Source organism: Nelumbo lutea, chromosome 3 (assembly GCF_056320005.1).
Source record: "Nelumbo lutea isolate HS-2025 chromosome 3, American lotus-T2T, whole genome shotgun sequence".
Lineage (NCBI taxonomy): Eukaryota > Viridiplantae > Streptophyta > Magnoliopsida > Proteales > Nelumbonaceae > Nelumbo > Nelumbo lutea.
In genome coordinates, this window is record NC_142686.1 from 32,523,343 (window position 1) to 32,541,597 (window position 18,255).

At 38.9% G+C, this 18,255-nt stretch overlaps 1 protein-coding gene across 1 annotated transcript in view; it reads left to right on the forward strand.

Annotated features, from left to right (window-relative positions):
* The window catches only part of LOC148864071 (uncharacterized), a 63,673-nt gene extending 47,015 nt beyond the window's left edge, over window positions 1-16,658 (forward strand). Inside the window, exons 5-7 of the mRNA XM_088979230.1 lie at window positions 2,709-2,803; window positions 10,649-10,843; window positions 15,563-16,658. Of these exons, the coding sequence (XP_088835356.1) occupies window positions 2,709-2,803; window positions 10,649-10,843; window positions 15,563-16,201 (929 nt within the window). The 3' untranslated portion in view covers window positions 16,202-16,658. The remainder of the gene's footprint in view (window positions 1-2,708; window positions 2,804-10,648; window positions 10,844-15,562) is intronic.
* The last annotated feature ends 1,597 nt before the right edge of the window (window positions 16,659-18,255 follow it).

Below are 18,255 nucleotides of genomic sequence, written 5' to 3' on the forward strand. Positions count from 1 at the left end.
TTTGCTAATCGAGCCGAGCTTGAGCCTAATAAAGCTTGGCTCGCAAGCCTAATCAAAGTTTTACATATAAAATAATAAATATAAAAGTATTATACATTTAAAAAATAATATATATATATATATAAAATATTTTTATTTTTATATACAATAATAATAACTAATTATTATAATTCTTAATTTTAAATATCAAATAAAAAATATTTTCTTTTATATGTAACTTTTTATTTTATAAAACATTTGGCTCACAGTCGAGCTCGAAACAAGTTGAGCTTGAGCTTATGAGCTTTTGACTTGAGCTGAACTCAAGCTCAAGTCTCTAGCTCGAACTGAGCTTGAGCCTCATGCTTCTTGGCAAGCCGAGCTCGAATAGCTAGAGCTATTCGGCTCGACTCGACTTGAATCCACCCCTAGGTGCAAGTGGGTGTATACAATCAAACACAATGCTGATGGTCCTATCGAGAGGTATAAAGCTACATTAGTTGAAAAGGGATTCACCAAAAAGAAGGTATTGATTATAAGAAGACCTTTGCTTTAGTTGCCAAATTGAATACTATATAGGTTTTACTCTCTTGCAGCTAAATGGAGATCTACAAGAAGTCTACATGAATCCTCCTTTAGGGTATGACATGAGAGGAAACATGTGCAAATTAAGGAGGATCTTATATGGCCTCAAACAATCTCTAAGGGTTTGGTTCGAAAGATTATTATTTTGAAAAGTAAAGAGCAAAATTCATTAAAATAAAAAGAATTACAAAGGAAGGTGATAAGAACTCACCCAAGAGAAGGAAAGGCTATTTGGACACTTCTTACACTAGACAATAGCCACCAAAAGACTCTAGAAAGAGTAACAAAACTAACTCCTTTGGCATCAAATCCTAGACTGAAAACAACAAGGACAACTACAAATGAACAAAGGCTTTTAAAGTGAATTCCTACTACCTCTTGGTTGTTGCCATCTCCATCCCATCTCCCTCCTCCAATTACCCTTTTTCTTGATCTTTCTTCCTTCTTCTTCCTCTCAAACTCTTCAAAGGCTTTTAAAGTGAATTCCTCACCTCCCTAGAAGAGCAAACCCAAGCTTTTGCCAATTCCTACATCCCTTCTAGCCGCAGTCTTGATAGAACAAAGTGTGATCATCCTTGATTGTTTATGTTGATGATATGGTTGGTGGTTATTGGAAATGATTCGGATAAGATTCAAAAGCTGAAAGACTTCTTAGCCTAAAAATTCGAAATCAAGGATTTGGGACCTCTAAAATACTTCTTGGGAATAGAGGTGGCCCGATCTAGTGAGGGAATCTGCAACTGCCAAGTGAAATATGCATTGGACATTTTAAAAAAAAATGCATTGGACCGTTTAAAGGAGACAGGGAAGTTAGGAACCAGACTAGCAGATATTCCCATAGAGGCATAGAGATAGAGTAGAATCATGGGTTGCAGGAAACTACTTTATGTTGATGTTGACAAAGAGAGATATCGGAGTTTAGTTGGTAAACTACTTTATTTATCTCTCACTAAACCTGACATTCAATATGCAGTTCATGTGGTTAGCCAATTTATACATGCTCCACGAGTTCCACCTATGAAGGTAGTGGAAAGGATCTTGAGATACTTCAAGACAGCTCCGGGAAGGGATTACTGTTTAAGAAACATGACAAAATAGAGGTGGAAGATTATGTTGACGTTGATGCTGATTGGGCAGGTTCTCTTGGAGATAGGAGGTCTACATTTAGATATTGTACCTTTCTTGGTGGTCATCTTGTTATTTGGAGGAGTGAGAAACAGACTGTTGTAGCATGATCAAGTGTTGAGGCTGAATGTAGGGCTATGGCTCATGGAGTTGTTGAATTACTTTGGCTTCAGATTCTTCTAAAAGAGTTGGGGATAGATGTGACTGGTCCTCTAAGCTGTATTGATAATCAAGTTGCAATCAACATTCCCAACAACCCAATCCAACATGATAGAACAAAACATATTGAGGTTGACACACTTTGTGCGAGAAACAAATGTTTCTGGGGACTTTTGTATCCCTTGTATGTCATCTACAAGACAACTGGCTGATATTTTTACCAAGGGGATCACCAAGGCAAGATTTATGTAGCTGTTATTGGAAGCTGGGTATAAAAGCTATCTATGCTCAGCTTGAGGGGCAGTGTTGTGAGACCTAGCATTGTGGGCTTGGGATTTTATTGGTTATGTTATGTGGTCCCCTTTTTATGCTTCTTTCTTAGGATTAGTGGGCCTGGGGCTCTATTGTACTAATATGTTCTTTTCTGTCTACTAATCAGGGGCGGATTTTGTAATTGTACTCCATCTCTTAAAACTTTACCATAAATAATAAGATCAGGATAGAGGTGTTGTCACTAGATTTCTTTCAACCTTCTTCTCTCTTTTCTTCTCTAATATGAAAGCTAACACTTTCACTTTTGTATGCTAAAACAAGGTGATCATTTTACACCTTTTCCTTTTTACATTTTTATTAATTATTCCGTGAATTTTATTTTATGCAGGTTCCACCTTATAAAATAATATTGTTTTAACAAAATGTGCTCGCTACCCCATAATTATTTTAAATTTTTATTAACTATAGTATTTCTTATTTTCCATTTAGGCCATAATTTAACTACATTTATATAGTCCCAAGTTAATTTAATTGATGTTGCATGATGTTTATGCTATGTTTTGAGGTTAAGATGTCATCTGTGGCAGATGAGTTGAGGAACTCAAAGAGCACAAGTTGGACATCAAATTACAAATCAAGGTGGAAATCAATATTAAAATCCATTGCCAACCAAGTCTCTCAGGTTTGTGAACATTTTTTGCATTTAAGCATCTAACCCTATGCATTTTCTAAAGATTTTTTTAACACCCTTCAAAAGAAATTAAAAAAATTAGAGTTCCAGCACCACTATTTTTCCATATTTAAAATGTAAGAAACTAAAAAGTGGGGATGGCTTTAATACAGTAATGCCTACTTCTGGTTGGATGAGTAGTATGGTCAAGACTTTTGAAATCCATCCTCCCCAACTTATTTGCAATTTCTGATAACAAGGAGAGTCATGTGGTCAAGCACTATGAAGTTGTATGATTAGAAGATCAAGACTGTAATCAGTCTTGAATCCTAAAAGGTTTTAGGTTTGCAAAACAGAAGAGAAAGTGAGATAAAGGAGAGAGAATAGAAGAGAAACAAGAGAACACAAGTTATTGAAAGGAGGGACAGATTCTTACCAATCTGCCACCGCCACTCTCTTAATATTTATAGGTTATGTTTAGTACATAATGGAAAGAACACATCTGCCCTTGGTACTTACATAATAAATAAAGTAAATAAAAACTGAATTAACAAACTGACTCAAACTGACACTACTATAACTGAAACAAATAACTACACTGCTGTCCTACGAACACAGTGGGGACCACTGCAGTGGGGCCCACATTAGTGTTCTCTACACTCCCCCTCAAGTTGGGAGTAGATATCTATCATGCCCAACTTGGATAGGTCTGTCTCTAACTTCTTCCTTGGTACAGCCTTGGTGAGGATATCCGCGAGCTGCATATTAGATGTGATGTACGGAAGACACACTTCTTGTGATGTGACCCTTTCTCACACAAAATGTTGATCAACTTCGATATGTTTAGTTCTGTCATGCTAGGGTTGTGGGCTATATTAATAGCTGCCTGATTATCACAATACAACATTAAGGGCTTTTCATAGTCAATACCCAACTCTTCAAGTAGTGACCTCAGCCATAAGATTTCAGCCACTCCATTAGCCATTGACCTGTATTCTGCTTCAGCACTGGAGCGGGAAACAACACTTTGCTTCTTACTCCTCCAAGAGACAAGGTTACCTCCCACCAGGGCATAATATCCAGAGGTAGACCTTCTGTCATCAACACTTCCAGCCCAATCGGCATCTATATAGACTTCCACCCTCATGTGATTATTGTTCTTGAGATGAGAAGTTCTAGGGGAGTGCATGTACTGGCTAACAACACTAACCGCATAGCTGATATCCGGCCAAGTGAGGCAGAGATATAGAAGCTTTCCAACCAACCGTTGGAACATAACTTTGTCTTCAAGAGGCTCCCCACCCTCGGCACTAATCTTGTGATTTTGTTCGATGGGTGTATCGGTCGGCTTAACACCAACTTTCTAGTTTCCGCCAACAGATCTAGAACATATAACTGTTGGTTGGAAAGCTTGATGAAGGAGCTGTTGATGAAGGAGCTGTTTGAGGGACTCAATCTCATGACTGTCATTTCCTGTCACCACAATATCATCAACATATACTGCTAGTAGTGTCAGAGAGGACTCCACCCTCTTGATGAATAGTGTATGATCTGACTGGGCCTGTACATAACCAAACCTTCCAAGGGCTAATCTGAACCTATCAAACCAGGCTTTAGGTGATTGCTTCAAACCATACAATGCCTTGTTCAGTCGGCAAAACTTCATACCTGTCTCTGTATCATAGAATCCAGGAGGCAAATGCATGTAAACCTCTTCTTGTAAGTCTCCATTCAGAAAGACATTTTTAACATCCATCTGAAACATGGGCCAAGAATGATTTGCTACAAGGGATAACAAAACTCGAATGGTGGTTATCTTGGCTACTGGGGCAAAGGTCTCCAAGTAGTCTATACCATAAGTCTGAGTGAACCTATTTGCAACCAGCTGGGCTTTGTACCTTTCAATAGAGCCATTAGCACTATGCTTCACAGTGAACACCCATCTGCATCCCACCGGTTTCTTTCCTTCTGGTGGGTCAACCAGTGCCCAAGTATTATTCTTCAACAGCGCATCCATTTCGACTTGCACTGTATCTTTCCATTCTGGAACTGATAAGGCTTCTTGCACTGTTCTTGGAATAGGGACATTGGCAATGGAAGTGAGGTAGTACCGGTAAGATGGTGATAGACGATCATAGAATAAGAACTGTGAGATGCTGTGAGCTGTAGAAGTGGTGCAATGTCGTTTCCCTTTGCGAATGGCAATAGGGAGATCAAGGTCATCCCACAGGAGGGGAAGTGGCAACAGTGAGAGGCATCTCAATAGGCTCTGGATCTGGAGGCGCAGAAGGAACTAGAGCTGGCCAGGACTGCTGAAGACTAGGATCAACCTGCCTGCATCGCCTGTGATAGACTCTCAACTCCGGCTCCCTCTGACCACCCTCACCACTACAACCTTCATTACCCAGTGGAATAGGTAAAGGAACAGCCCCACTTCTACTCTCACTGCTCTCCCCCCTGAGGAAAGAAACTCAAAACAGCCCCACTCTCACTGCTCTCCCCTTGAGGAGAAACCCTAGGATAATAGGGTGTCTCCTCAAAGAAGGTGACATCCATGAAAACAAACCGTTTCCCTGAAACCGGATCATAGCAGCAATAACCCTTTTGAGTTTGTGCATAACCAAGGAAAACGCATTTGGAGGCCTTAGGTTCAAACTTGGAATGATGAGGCCCGAGAAGCTGAACGAAATAGGTACAACCAAAGGTTTTAAGAGGAACAATGAACAACTCCTCGTCTGGGTATAGAAGGGAAAAGGGGGTTCTCATATCAAGGACCCGGGAAGGAACTCGATTAATGAGATAAACTGTCGTGAGGATAGCATCACCCCAGAAGCGAATAGGTACATTGGAGGTAAACATAATGCTTCTAGCCACCTCCAAGATATGCCTATTCTTCATTTCGGCAACGCCGTTCTGTTGTGGTGTATAAGGGCAAGTGCTCTGGTGAATAACTCCATGGCTAAGAAGGTAGGAGGTCAATGGCTGAGCAAAGTATTCCTTTGCATTATCAGATCTAAGGACTTTGATTTTGGTCCCAAACTGAGTGAGAACCATCTGATGGAAGTTTTGGGTCAGAGCAGGAACCTCATCCCGAGAACGCATAAGATAGACCCAAGAAAACCGGGTATGGTCATCAATAAACAGTAGAAAATATCTGTACCCACCCATAGAAGAGATATGATATGGCCCCCAAACATCAGTATGCACAATATCAAAAGAGGAATTACTCCTTTTATTACTTAAATAATAAGAGGTTCTACAATGTTTGGCAAACTCACAACTCTCACACCTCAACTTTGATAACTCAACAGACTCAAATAAAGCAGGAAACAGACTCTTCAAAGACTTAAAAGACAAATGACCTAATCGGTTATGCCAAAGCATAACCGAACTCACAGACTGGGAAACAAAAGACTTCTTATCCACTGACTCCTCCCGACGAGAACTCTCTCCAAGCAGATAGATCCCGTTCGTCTCACGGCCAGTCCCAATCACCTTCCTCGTCTCCAAATCCTAAAAAACACATCGGTCAGGGAAAAAGGTTATTGAACAATTCATGTGTTTGGTAATACTACTAACTGAAAGCAGGTTAGTATCAAGCTTAGGAACATGTAAGACAGAAGATAAAGAGATAGTATCCGATAGCTTGATGTCCCCCTTGCCCGAAATGGGAACAAGAGAGCCATAAGCAATGGATACTCTATCTCGGCCAGAGGACAAGTGATAAGAAGTGAACAAAGATGGCAAGCTAGTTATATGGTCAGATGCACCTGAATCTATTACCTAGCAGTGATCAGTATTACCTGGAGCTGAATCATGTTAAGCTGAGGCTCGAGTACCTGAATGTGCAAATGCAGATGTGGCAGGAGCTGATGGTGACTGAGATGGCTGAGCTGAACTCCCAACTTCCTTTTCCAACTGTATGAGGGCAGCCCGAACAACAGCTAAAGTCTCCAGGGATGTGCCTGATGAGGATGTTGAATCAGTGTTCACTGCCATATGAGCATTACCCTTCTTATTTCTTAGTTTTGCTGGGACCAAGTGAGGATGTAGCTTCCAACAAGTATCTTTTGTGTGCTTGGGTTTCTTGCAATGTTCACATACCAGGTCCCGTTTATCTTCCTTCTTCTGGTCCCTTTCTGAGTCATCCCCTGGCTTGGGTTTAATAGCTGTCAAGGCTGGGAAAGAGGGTTGAGGCTGCATCATGACTTTCCTCCTGGTCTCTTCACTATGCACCAGGGAGTATGCTTGAGAAAGGGTCACACTATCTATTGTCAATATCCGTTGTCGCACAATGTCATATTCTGAATTCAAACCAGCCAGAAACTCAAATACCCTATTCGTCTCAACTTGCTTTCTGTGAGTCTGTGCATCTTTGGGACTCTCCCACTCAAGGGTCTCTAGATGGTCAATCTCATGCCATAACTAAATAGTTCTCTTGAACCCACTTGGTGTATGTTGGGTCCTCCTTGGAAGGTTCTTTCACATCTCCCAAGAGGTAACCTAGTTTTCCCCTTCCTCCAATAGCCATCATGGCTGATTGTGCCCACTCCAAATAATTTGACCCATCAAATCTCATAGTTGTAATCTGAAACCCGGTTTCAGATACACCACCATAACTGTGGTTTCCAAAACTACTTTCTCCCTGACCCTTAAACTCCATCTTTGATCAAGATTCAGTGGCTACAAACTGTTAGAGCAATTATACCAGAAAACAGAGTCAAACAAGTCAGTCTGAAATCTGATCCGAAACCAACACAAATCTGATCTGATCCGATCTGAAACCAACCCAAATCTGATCTGAAATCAATCGCCTATCACAGTATATGCAAGAAATCAACTCAAATCTGATCTGAAATCAATCGGCATGCACAGTACCAGGCAGCCTATCAATCTGAGATGCTATTTTCTGAAATCACTACTGTGGGGCCCACTGCTGCGAGAGCAAAAATAGGGTTTCAACTGTAGGTCTGAAGTAAGTGCTCAGCTGCACTCTCCAAGCAGTCCGCACAAGTGGGACTTGTCGTAGGGCAATATGAAACCCTAAAAACTAATCACCTTTGAAGAGGGGGGTTCGGCCCAACAATCAAACCCTAGAAACAAACTTAAACACAGTTCGGCAAGCCAAACCCTAGAACAAACTTGAACACAGTTCGGCCCCTCTTTCTAGATAGGTCCAACCTATCTCGACTGATTGCAATCTCTGAAACTCAGTAAAAAAAAACTTACTTATGTACTTCGGTTTACTGTCTTCTAGGGTTACCTGAACCCTAACCTTCGCTGCCTCTTCCTGATTACCAACTCTTTGCAAGCCGCGGCAAGTGTTCAATTGCTGCGAACCTCTCCTGGTAATTTCCAAGATTCAGCCACTGAAAAACTTCTTCAAAGCTTCCAGCCCTAGCTAGTCCTCATGTGGTCGGCTGGACTAGACACACATGAGAAGCCCTAGATAGGCTCTAATACCAAGTAGAAGATCAAGACTGTAATCAGTCTTGAATCCTAAAAGGTTTTAGATTTGCAAAACAGAAGAGAAAGGAGAGAGAATAGAAGAGAAACAAGAGAACACAAGTTGTTGAAAGGAGGGACAGATTCTTACTAATCTGCCGCCGCCACTTTCTTAATATTTATAGGTTATGTTTAGTACATAATGGAAATGACACATCTGCCCTTGGTACTTACATAATAAATAAAGTCAATAAAAACTGAAATAAATAACAACTGAATTAACAAACTGACTCAAACTGACACTACTATAACTGAAACAAATAACTACACTGCTGTCCTACGAACACAGTGGGGACCACTGCAGTGGGGCCCACATCAGTGTTCTCTACAGTATGCAACAATATGGTTTGCTCAGTTCAAAAGGAATTTGTAATGAATGGGGAATTAAGTTGTGGCATTCCTGGAGTTACTTAAAAGGCACTGCCCAAAGTCCTAGCATGGATGACCATAGGTTATGGAGATGGGAGAAGAGTGGAAATTTCAAGGTTGAGTCTTGTGCCAGGAGAAGACTAAACTTAAAAAGCAATTGTTCCCTGTCAAAACCTACAATACTTAGATTATGTATAACATGGGAAATTCTGACATGACTCTATTTCCTAAAACTATGGACGAAAAAATGGGTACGGGTATCTCATTTAACTAGAAAATGTGTACATCTTTTGCACGTAGCAATTTCAGATGCTGAAGATGATAATAGTTCCGGTGCCCTTATCAAAACCCATGTGACAAAAACAAGTAATGGAAGCATGGTATAGTGGTGGATTTTGCCTCTTGACCTATAGACCGAGCTTTAAATCTTCCTACTTATATACGTTTGTTGCAAAAAAAAAAAAACTGTTGACTTTCTTAATAACCTGATGACCTGATTGAGTCATTTTTTTCCCGGAAGGTAAGTTCCATGCTTATCAGCTTATGTTTTGAAGTCTTCAAGAGTTCAAGGCAGTATGCATGTTGATTGAACCCTAACAAATAAGAAAAATAACAAAATGAATCTCGTATTTTATCTCAAACTGAACAATTTAGTTTAGTAATGTCTATTTTATTATTATAATCACAAAAATTTAAGAATATAAAAGTATCCAAGAGCATTGTGTAAAAATATCTTAGAAACTAAGCAAGGCAACCCTCCATGAGCACCTTATCATCTAGGTGTTGCCTTGACAACTATGGAAAGCATAACGAAAAACTATTTTCTCCAAATATCAAATTGATGTAGTAGGACAGCAGTGAGATTAACGGAACTTACAAATTTAAAAAAGGAAAATAGAGAATAAAAAAAACATGTCAGTTTTATTATGTGCTTCCATCCAGCTTCATTTTTGCATTTTACTCTGTTCAAGAAAGACAACATTGGGTGATGATTGTTTAGTCTGATGAAGCAATGTGAACAATTCTCCAGAAGAGGGGTATATCTAAGTGTTTTCAACCCATTGTTGACTTGGCCAGTTGAACCATTGAACCTGTCATAGGGTCGTGATTCTAGTTTGGGTTAACCCTAAACCCACTACTACCTTAAAAACTGTTGACACGGTCAGAAACCCGCTGACCCAATTTGTTGAACCAATGACTTGCTTAACCCAGTCAATGGGTCATAGGTTACAAATTACAATATATATATTTTTTCAAGTTTAAAATTTTTTAATAAAACTTATATCTATGTATGTGGAGCATATATGAAATTACGTATTTATGAATGTATTAGTTTCTGCATTATATAATTATATACATATAGGTGGTGTTATCAAAAATTAAACCTAATATATGCAAACTTCTGGTGGCCATAACTTTGCGCTTGGTGTTTCTTTTTTTTTTTTATTTTGGATAATTTTTTGCGATCTATGTGAAGCAAGGCACCAAAGATGCCTTGACTCAGTATTTTTGCCAAAAAATGCCTTTTTTGGCCTCAAATATCAATTGTTAGCTTTCTTTATTTATAAAAAATTAAAACTAAAATAAAAATTTAAACTGGCTGGTTGAACTGCTGACCCGCCAACTAGAGGGAAAATCAGGTCAGCCTCCGGGTCAGTTTTAAAACACTGTATAATGTAGGGCAAGAGAACCAAATATAGAAAAATCAGAGAACATGAAACAAACTCTAGGCATTCTATTACTATTACCTGTTCATTTTCATCGATGGCAGGTACAATTAACATTACAATTAGTATTATGAAAGTATTGTGAAAGTTGAAAGTATTGTCTCTCTTACCAAAAAGAAAATGAAATCCCCCCAAGAATAAAAACACAGTACATGAATGCAAACTTGGGATGCTTTTTTTGTTGTTTGACATCAATAGAAAACCAGTTTATAGATCTTTTGACACACTAAACTATGTCCTTTTTTCCTATCTGAAGGTGCCTCTTTCTTTGGCAATAAGGGTTGCATCAGTTCGAGGAACAGTGCGATTGTTTATAAAGCCACCCCCTTCTGATCAGTTGTGGTTTGGGTTTACATCAATGCCTGACATAGATTTCAACCTTGATTCTTCTGTTGGCGACCACAAGATTACCAGTGGACATGTTGCATTGCTCTTGGGCAATCGGTTTAAGGTCAGAAATTGAACTCATGTGATACAATTCTCTGATAAGTTATCATTTATTTACTTATGCAAGAACACTAAAGCCACGCATATGACCAGTTCAATCATGCCTTGCATCTCAACTAGTTGATATGACCTACCATTAAAGAGGACTCAACTAGGAGAATTTTGGATAAAAAATTTACCTCTTCCATTCATGGCAACCAACCATCTTGTTTCTGTATTTGGCATTGTAATACTATCTTTAAGGTTCTTTTTTTTTATACTTCTACGATGTGAGCTACAACCAGCAAATGCACACTGAAAAGGAGGAAAAATCTGGAAGATGGGTTATTTTCCAAAGATCTTACAAGATGAATTGGGATTAAGCAGTGTGTTGAAATAATTTAGTTGTTGGTATTAGGGTCTGTTTGGCTAGTTAAAGTGTTTTTTATTTCTATTTTTTCACTTCTGTTATGTATATTATTGTACTCACTTATAGCAGGGGCACAAGGGTCTTTTCCCTTCTTATTTCTGCCGCCCTATATATATTATAATAAAAGCTGGCGCCGCTAGCACTGTTGCATTGCAAATCCCTTCTCTTCTCTTCTCCCTTCTCTCTTCTTCTTCTCTTCTCTTCTCTTCCTCTTATTTTTGGCTGGCCATACTGTCAAGATGGTATCAGAGCAGGAATACTAACTGAGAGAGCAGATCAAACAAGCTTCACTGAGGGAACAGATCAAACAGAGATATGAGTCTGGACTGAGGAAAACAACTCTACAACTGGTACAGTTCTTCCGTTTTCTCTTCTTTACCCTCCTTGGTCGTGTACCAAGTAAAAAACCAAATGAACCTGGGCTGCTGAATGTCGTTGGATCTTTATACCTCTGTTATCTTTGGATCGTGTGATCCTGTTCATGTGTTAAGACGACTGTAGGTCAAGGATGACCTGTCATCTCAATAGTTTGACTTGATTATAAGTGATAAGGATCTCTCTTGCTGATTAATGGTTTTAGACATTCTGGAAGGCTGGTAGGTTGGGACTGTTAAAATCGTACAGGTCTGAAATCTGCCGAATATTGCCTCTGTTTTGTCCTGAAATTGGTACTGTTTGTGCTCAGCCTGTTTTCAAACCCAAATGTGTGGGTGTGGACTGAGTGGAGCATTTTTCTGTGGAGTAAGGAGGGGCCCTAAGTCCGGTGTTTGGGACTTATTATCTGTTTTGACCATGTCGTCTGAGAATTCTGCTACTTCAGAGATTTCAGGGAGCCACAATGGAGTGAGTGGGGGAATGGATATGAGTTTTCCCATGGCTGTTATTCCCTTTGACAAACTTGAGTGGTCTAGGGGAATAGAACTCTACATCACTGCTAGGGGGAAAATAGGATACATCAATGGGAGAGTGAAAGAACCAAAGTACGAAAGTGCTGAATATGATAGGTGGAACCAAGAGAATAGTATGGTGATGTCTTGGCTCTTAGTTTCCATGCTGCCACAAGTAAGGAAGACTTTTATGTGGGCTGAAACTGCTTGTGAGATATGGGAACAAGCGAAGTCCACTTATTCAGAGCAGACATTATGCAAAGATATATCAACTGCAAGCTGAATCCTCTACTTGCAAGCAGGGGGAGAGGAGTCTCTCGATGTACTATTCTAATTTGACATCGATATGGAAAGAGCTTGATCACTATTAGAATGTGAACTAGAAGTGTGATGAAGATGCAAAGGCATATAAGTCACTTGTATCTCAGCAACGAGTCTTTGCCTTCCTCCTGGGGCTGAATCCTTCGTATGAGTCCATCAGGGTGCAAATCTTGGGTAGTAAAGACTTGTCGTCAGTTCAGGAGGTGTATGCCTTGGTGCAGTCAAAAGAGAGTAGAAGAAGTGTGATGAATGGTGTAGAAGGGGAGTCAGTTGCCCTAGCTATTCGGGGAAATACAGATATGTTGGAGGTGGTTTTAAAAAGTGTGACTCTCAGAAAAAAAAAACAGATGATAAGAGCACACTTTGGTGCACTCACTTGCGGAAGACACGACACACGAGAGATACATGTTGGGATCTCCATGGAAAACCTAAGTGGGCACAGGATTTGGGTAAGAAGTCAACACCTAATTAGGGCAAGAAACCAGGCCAGCAGAATCAGAAAAAGTATAACTCAGCTAATATGGCGTCGACAGAGACTAGTCCTTTGGTAACTCAGGAGAGGCATCCCAGTTCTGACCCTAAGGAAGATATTATCAACTCCTTTCATGAACATTTGGAATTGTATGGTAGGACTCTCCGCCAGATGGATTCTGGTCCTACTCTCTCTACCTCGTTTGCGCCTACATCAGGTAATGTTGCCACTGCCTTCCATGTGTCATCTCATACCACTGATTCTCCTTGGATTATTGACTCCGGAGCCTCAAACCACATGACCGGTAAGTCAAATTTGTTTCAGACATATAATCTTCTCTCTGGGAGAGATAAGGTAAGACTAGCTGATGGTTCTTTTTCTACCATAGTTGGTCGAGGTACCATACCTCTCCCACTTGGCCTTACCCTTCCTAATGTACTGCATGTTCCGAAATTACCTATTAATTTGTTGTCCATTAGTAGTCTAACTCACTCCTTGAATTGTTCAGTCACTTTTTTTTCCGTCTTCATGTGTGTTTCGGGATTTGGCCTCGAGGAAGATGATTGGTAGAGGAAGCATGGTGGATGGTCTTTATGTGTTGGAGAATAAAGTTGGTCTTGTGGCTACAGAGTCCATGAGTCTGTCAAGTGAGAGTCAAGCCTATTTATGGCATAGTCGTCTAGGTCATCTGTCTTTTGAGTCATTAAAAGTTATGTTTCCAAAGTTGTTTGAGTCCTTGTCAGTGAGTCAGTTATAGTGTTAAACATGTCAATTGAGTAAGCATTATAGGAGTTCTTTACCTTTGCGAAATAAAAGATCTGAATTTCCATTTCATATTGTTTATTCTAATGTTTGGGGCCCTGTTACTCTACCTACTGAGGCTGGCTATAAGTACTTCATTGCCTTGATTGATGATTATTCTAGATACACCTGGGTTTACCCTATGCGATCTCGAGATGAAGTGCCAAAAATTGTGAAAGATTTTCAACGCATGGTGTTCACTCAGTTCCAAACGGAAATCCATATCTTCCAGTCGGACAATGCGAAGGAATACTTCCATAGTGATCTTACGGAGTTTTTGCTTCGAGTGGATCACTTCAGCGAAGCTCTTGTGCCAGGACACCCCAACAAAACGGTGTGGCTGAACGGAAGAACCGCCACCTTTTCGAAGTAGCTCATGGCTTATTAATTCATATGAATGTGCCAAAACGTTTTTGGATGGATGCAGTCTTGTGTGCTACATATATCATCAATTGCATGCCCTCTCGGCTACTAGCGTATAAGGCCCCACATCAGCTTTTGTTTCCTACAGCATCGTTGTCCACCATTCCGATGCGTGTTTTTGGGTGTCGTTGCTTTGTCCATAACCTGTCCCCTACTCGAGGTAAGCTCGATCCTTGGGCTATTCCTTGTGTTTTTCTTGGTTACTCTTTTATCTCAAAAGGGGTATTGTTGCTAGGATCCTACCTCTCGCAAGTACTATGTCTCCATTGATGTCTCCTTCTTTGAGAATCAACCTTTTTTCTCGATTTCTCCTCAGGGGGAGAGTAGGGTTGAGGAGAAACAGGCGACTCAAACTCAACTACCTCCTTTACCCAATCCTCCTCCATTTCGGGTTTTTCATCGTCACCATAAAATCCAGCAGAGTTTAAGAGTCGTGGAACCTGATACTATGCAACCAACATCATCGGATTCACCCGAGGCAAATCCGTCTCATCAGCCAGGTACATTTGCTCCTATTGATGTGTTTGTTCCTCTGAATGTTGATTCACCTGTCATCAATGATCTTAATATTCCTATTGCTAAGAGAAAGGGTGTTAGGTCTTGTACTACTAATCATCCTATCTTTAATTTTGTGTCCTATGATCATGTTTCACCTTCATACCGTGCATTCCTCTCTTCTGTGGACAGTGTCCCCGTCCCTAAGAATGTGGCATAAGCTTTGTCTAAACCTGAATGGTCAGATGCAATGCAGAAAGAAATTGATGATTTACACAAAAAATGGCACTTGGGAGTTTGTGGACCTTCCTAAAGGGAAGGAACCGATGGGTTGCAAGTGGGTGTTCACAGTGAAGCACAAGGCTGATGGAACTGTTGAATGTACAAGGCTAGACTGGTAGCAAGAGGCTTTACATAGGTATATGGAGTGGACTATGCAGAGACTTTTGCTCCAGTAGCCAAGATGAACTCTATCAGGATTCTTCTTTCATTGGCAGCAAATATTGACTGGGAACTTCACCAATTGGACATAAAAAATGCTTTATTGAATGGTGACTTGGAAGAGGAAGTGTACATGACCCAATCTCTAGGGTTTTGTGCCAAAGGCAGTGAACAAAAGGTGTGCAGGTTAAAAAAATCTTTATATGGGTTGAAACAATCACCACGGGCTTGGTTGGTTCTGTGCCTCTGTAATCTACCAATATCTAGGTTTCACACCCAATCTTATAGTTGCACAAGAAGGAAGTGGGATTTGCCTCCTTTAAAACCCTCAAATTTTTAGATTACTTGTACAAGATTATTGTTGATCCAAATGTAACCATGTATCATGTGTTTTACTTTCTTAGTACACTGAACCAATATTAAAAAACAATGAAAATGTGGAAGCTTTCTGTTTGATACTTCTCATTTCTGCAGGCAGCCATCCGAGAAACTTTAGTACTTCCAAATTGTGAAAGTGTGTGCATCCCATGGATGTTAGCAGATAAGAATGACTGGGTTCCCCAAAAAGTTGCTCCATTTATATGGGTTAATCAAGAACCTGTTAGTGAGTCCAGAATTTGTGATGCACCCAGCCAGCTTGGGGATGCAAAGATACAACCTGAATCATGTAGGGGAAACAAGCAAAGACCCAGTGATTATCCCGAAGACAAACATGGAAAAGCAGCAACTGATGTATCTGTTCAACAGCCAAACCAGAAGCCCTCAAATGAGTCTGTATCTTCTTCTCAATCCAGCTTAACTCCATCGAATTCCAGCAATCAATCTGCCGGCAGCCAGTCCTTGCAAGATTTGAGGGCTCCACTTTCAAAGAATGACGAAGCACAAGAAATCTACAACAAGAACGGACCCAATAACCCAGAGTATCTACCAACATCAAGGTCAGTAGCGATAACAGAACAGACCTCGTTTGATGAGGATGTAAAACCTAAGAGAATAGGAAGGAGAGAAAGGATGATGGGTTTGGGAAAGAAAATGGGAGAAAAATTTGAAGAAAAAAGGCGTCATATTGAAGAAAAGGGCAGGCACATTGTTGAGAAGATGCGAGGACCATGATAGTACTTGCACATACTCTCTCCTACTTCAGCTCCCTCTGCATAGAGTCCAAAATATGAGGAAACCTGCTATTTGACTATTTGTTGTGATTTAAAAGCTCCTTGGGCCAAAAGGTAACAAACAAAACTCATTTGATCTTTGTAAGATCAAAATATTACACAGGACCCAAGGGTGAATTTCCCCCCTTTCCTGATTGTCCAGATGCTGTTTGGTTTAGAGATTGTATTCTATCAATTATGTAGGCAAAAAACAACGGAGAAAAAGAAACCATAAGCTAGAAAAAATCATGCGTTTTCCATAACCACTTTGGGGGGAAATGCACATGACTTGAATGTATATTAGTCGGGACCCATGTGATGTGTGGGCTTTCTTAAGTGAAATTGAAGCAGAATGGCTTCAACGATATCCTTAATTGAGTGAAGCCAGTCCAAGTCAAATAAGTATCACTTTTTGGTTATGTCTATCTTGCCCTATGAAATTACAAATGAGTTAATTAACAAAGTAATTAATTTTAAATTATAATTACATTATAAAACTATATATCATAAATTTTGTTGGCCAAAATGAATAAATTGAGGCAAGATGAACAAACAATAGGGGTGAGCATGGGTTGGTTCGGTTTGGTTTCAAGGCAGAACCTAGAATTGATCCCTTCCAGGTTTTTGGAATCAAAATCTACCCAGGGTCCATTCTAGGGTCTACCCATTGAACATGTTCTTTTATTACCCCCTCCCAAAAAAATGGAACATGTTCATTAAAAACTTAATTTTCAATAATAATAACAATATAGTTCAAATTTTATAATTATAATTTAAAATTTGTGAACATTCTCTTTTCAATTACTTATTATACACATTCAATTATTAAGTTGAAGAAAAATGATCAAATCGCTTACACATTGTTTGGTTTGAAGGAAAAGGTAAACCTATACAAAGCTACCTTGTATAGGTTTCCATACCTTTTTCTTTTGAGGTAAGCACAGCCTTAAGTGACTCAATGAACAAGTAAGACCATGGTCTTTGTAACCACAAGTGCTTAGGTTCAAATATTCATATCCTCAAAGTATTTTAGGATTCATTTCAAGGCAAGTTTGATTCTAAGGTCAATTCCACCAAGGTTACCAATCGAGGGCTGGGTTGTTGGTGTGTTAGCTAGTTTGTTCCAACATTAATGCAGAATCGAATCCCACAACCAGCTCTTTGGGGAAAAGGGGGTCAAGGGGAAGTTTAATGGTGCATGGCATCGAATACCAAAAAAAATGCCAACCAAGGTTGGTTTTTCCAAGGCCAATCATGGTTGGTTCTCCAGGTTGGTTCAAATAGGGTAAACCCCTAGAGCCTACAAGGCTACAACTAGCGTAGGAGAGGGTTAGTTCCAAGAATTTATATTAAATTCAAATGAATTTTGATTGGATATTACTTCTAGATTTATTTTACTATTTTTATTTATTATGATAAAGAAAATTTATTAATTTTAACAAAATAAGCTTTACCAATTTCATAAATTTTATTAGTAAAAAATATTTTTTATAAATTTTATTGATTTTATTACCTTTTATTAATTTATTTATTATTATTCAGTTAGAAAAATTTTATTTTTATCAAAAATAACAATTAATGATTTTTTGTGTTATTTAAGTAACTTGCTAATTTATTTATACTTTTTATAATGATATTTTATTTTTTTTCAAATGGAATGTGAATGGATTATACGCATTATGATATTTTATTTGTATTAATTCATTTTTAATTTTCTTATTGAATAACTTTAAAATGAGATGATTTTTCATTAAGGCTTATTATTTATAATTAAATTTTGATAAAAATGATATTACCTTTCAAAAAATAAATTGGTTAATAGCTATACAATATATTTTACTAAAAACTATAATTAAATGGAAGTACTTAAAGTGGATTTAAATTTATAATTTTAAGTTTGAAATGAAATTTAAATGTGTTATAATTATAATTAAATGTAATTTTACATTTCAAATATTAATAATTCTATTGTCGAGTGAAGTAAATAATATTTATTTTGAAATGCAATTTACTTGA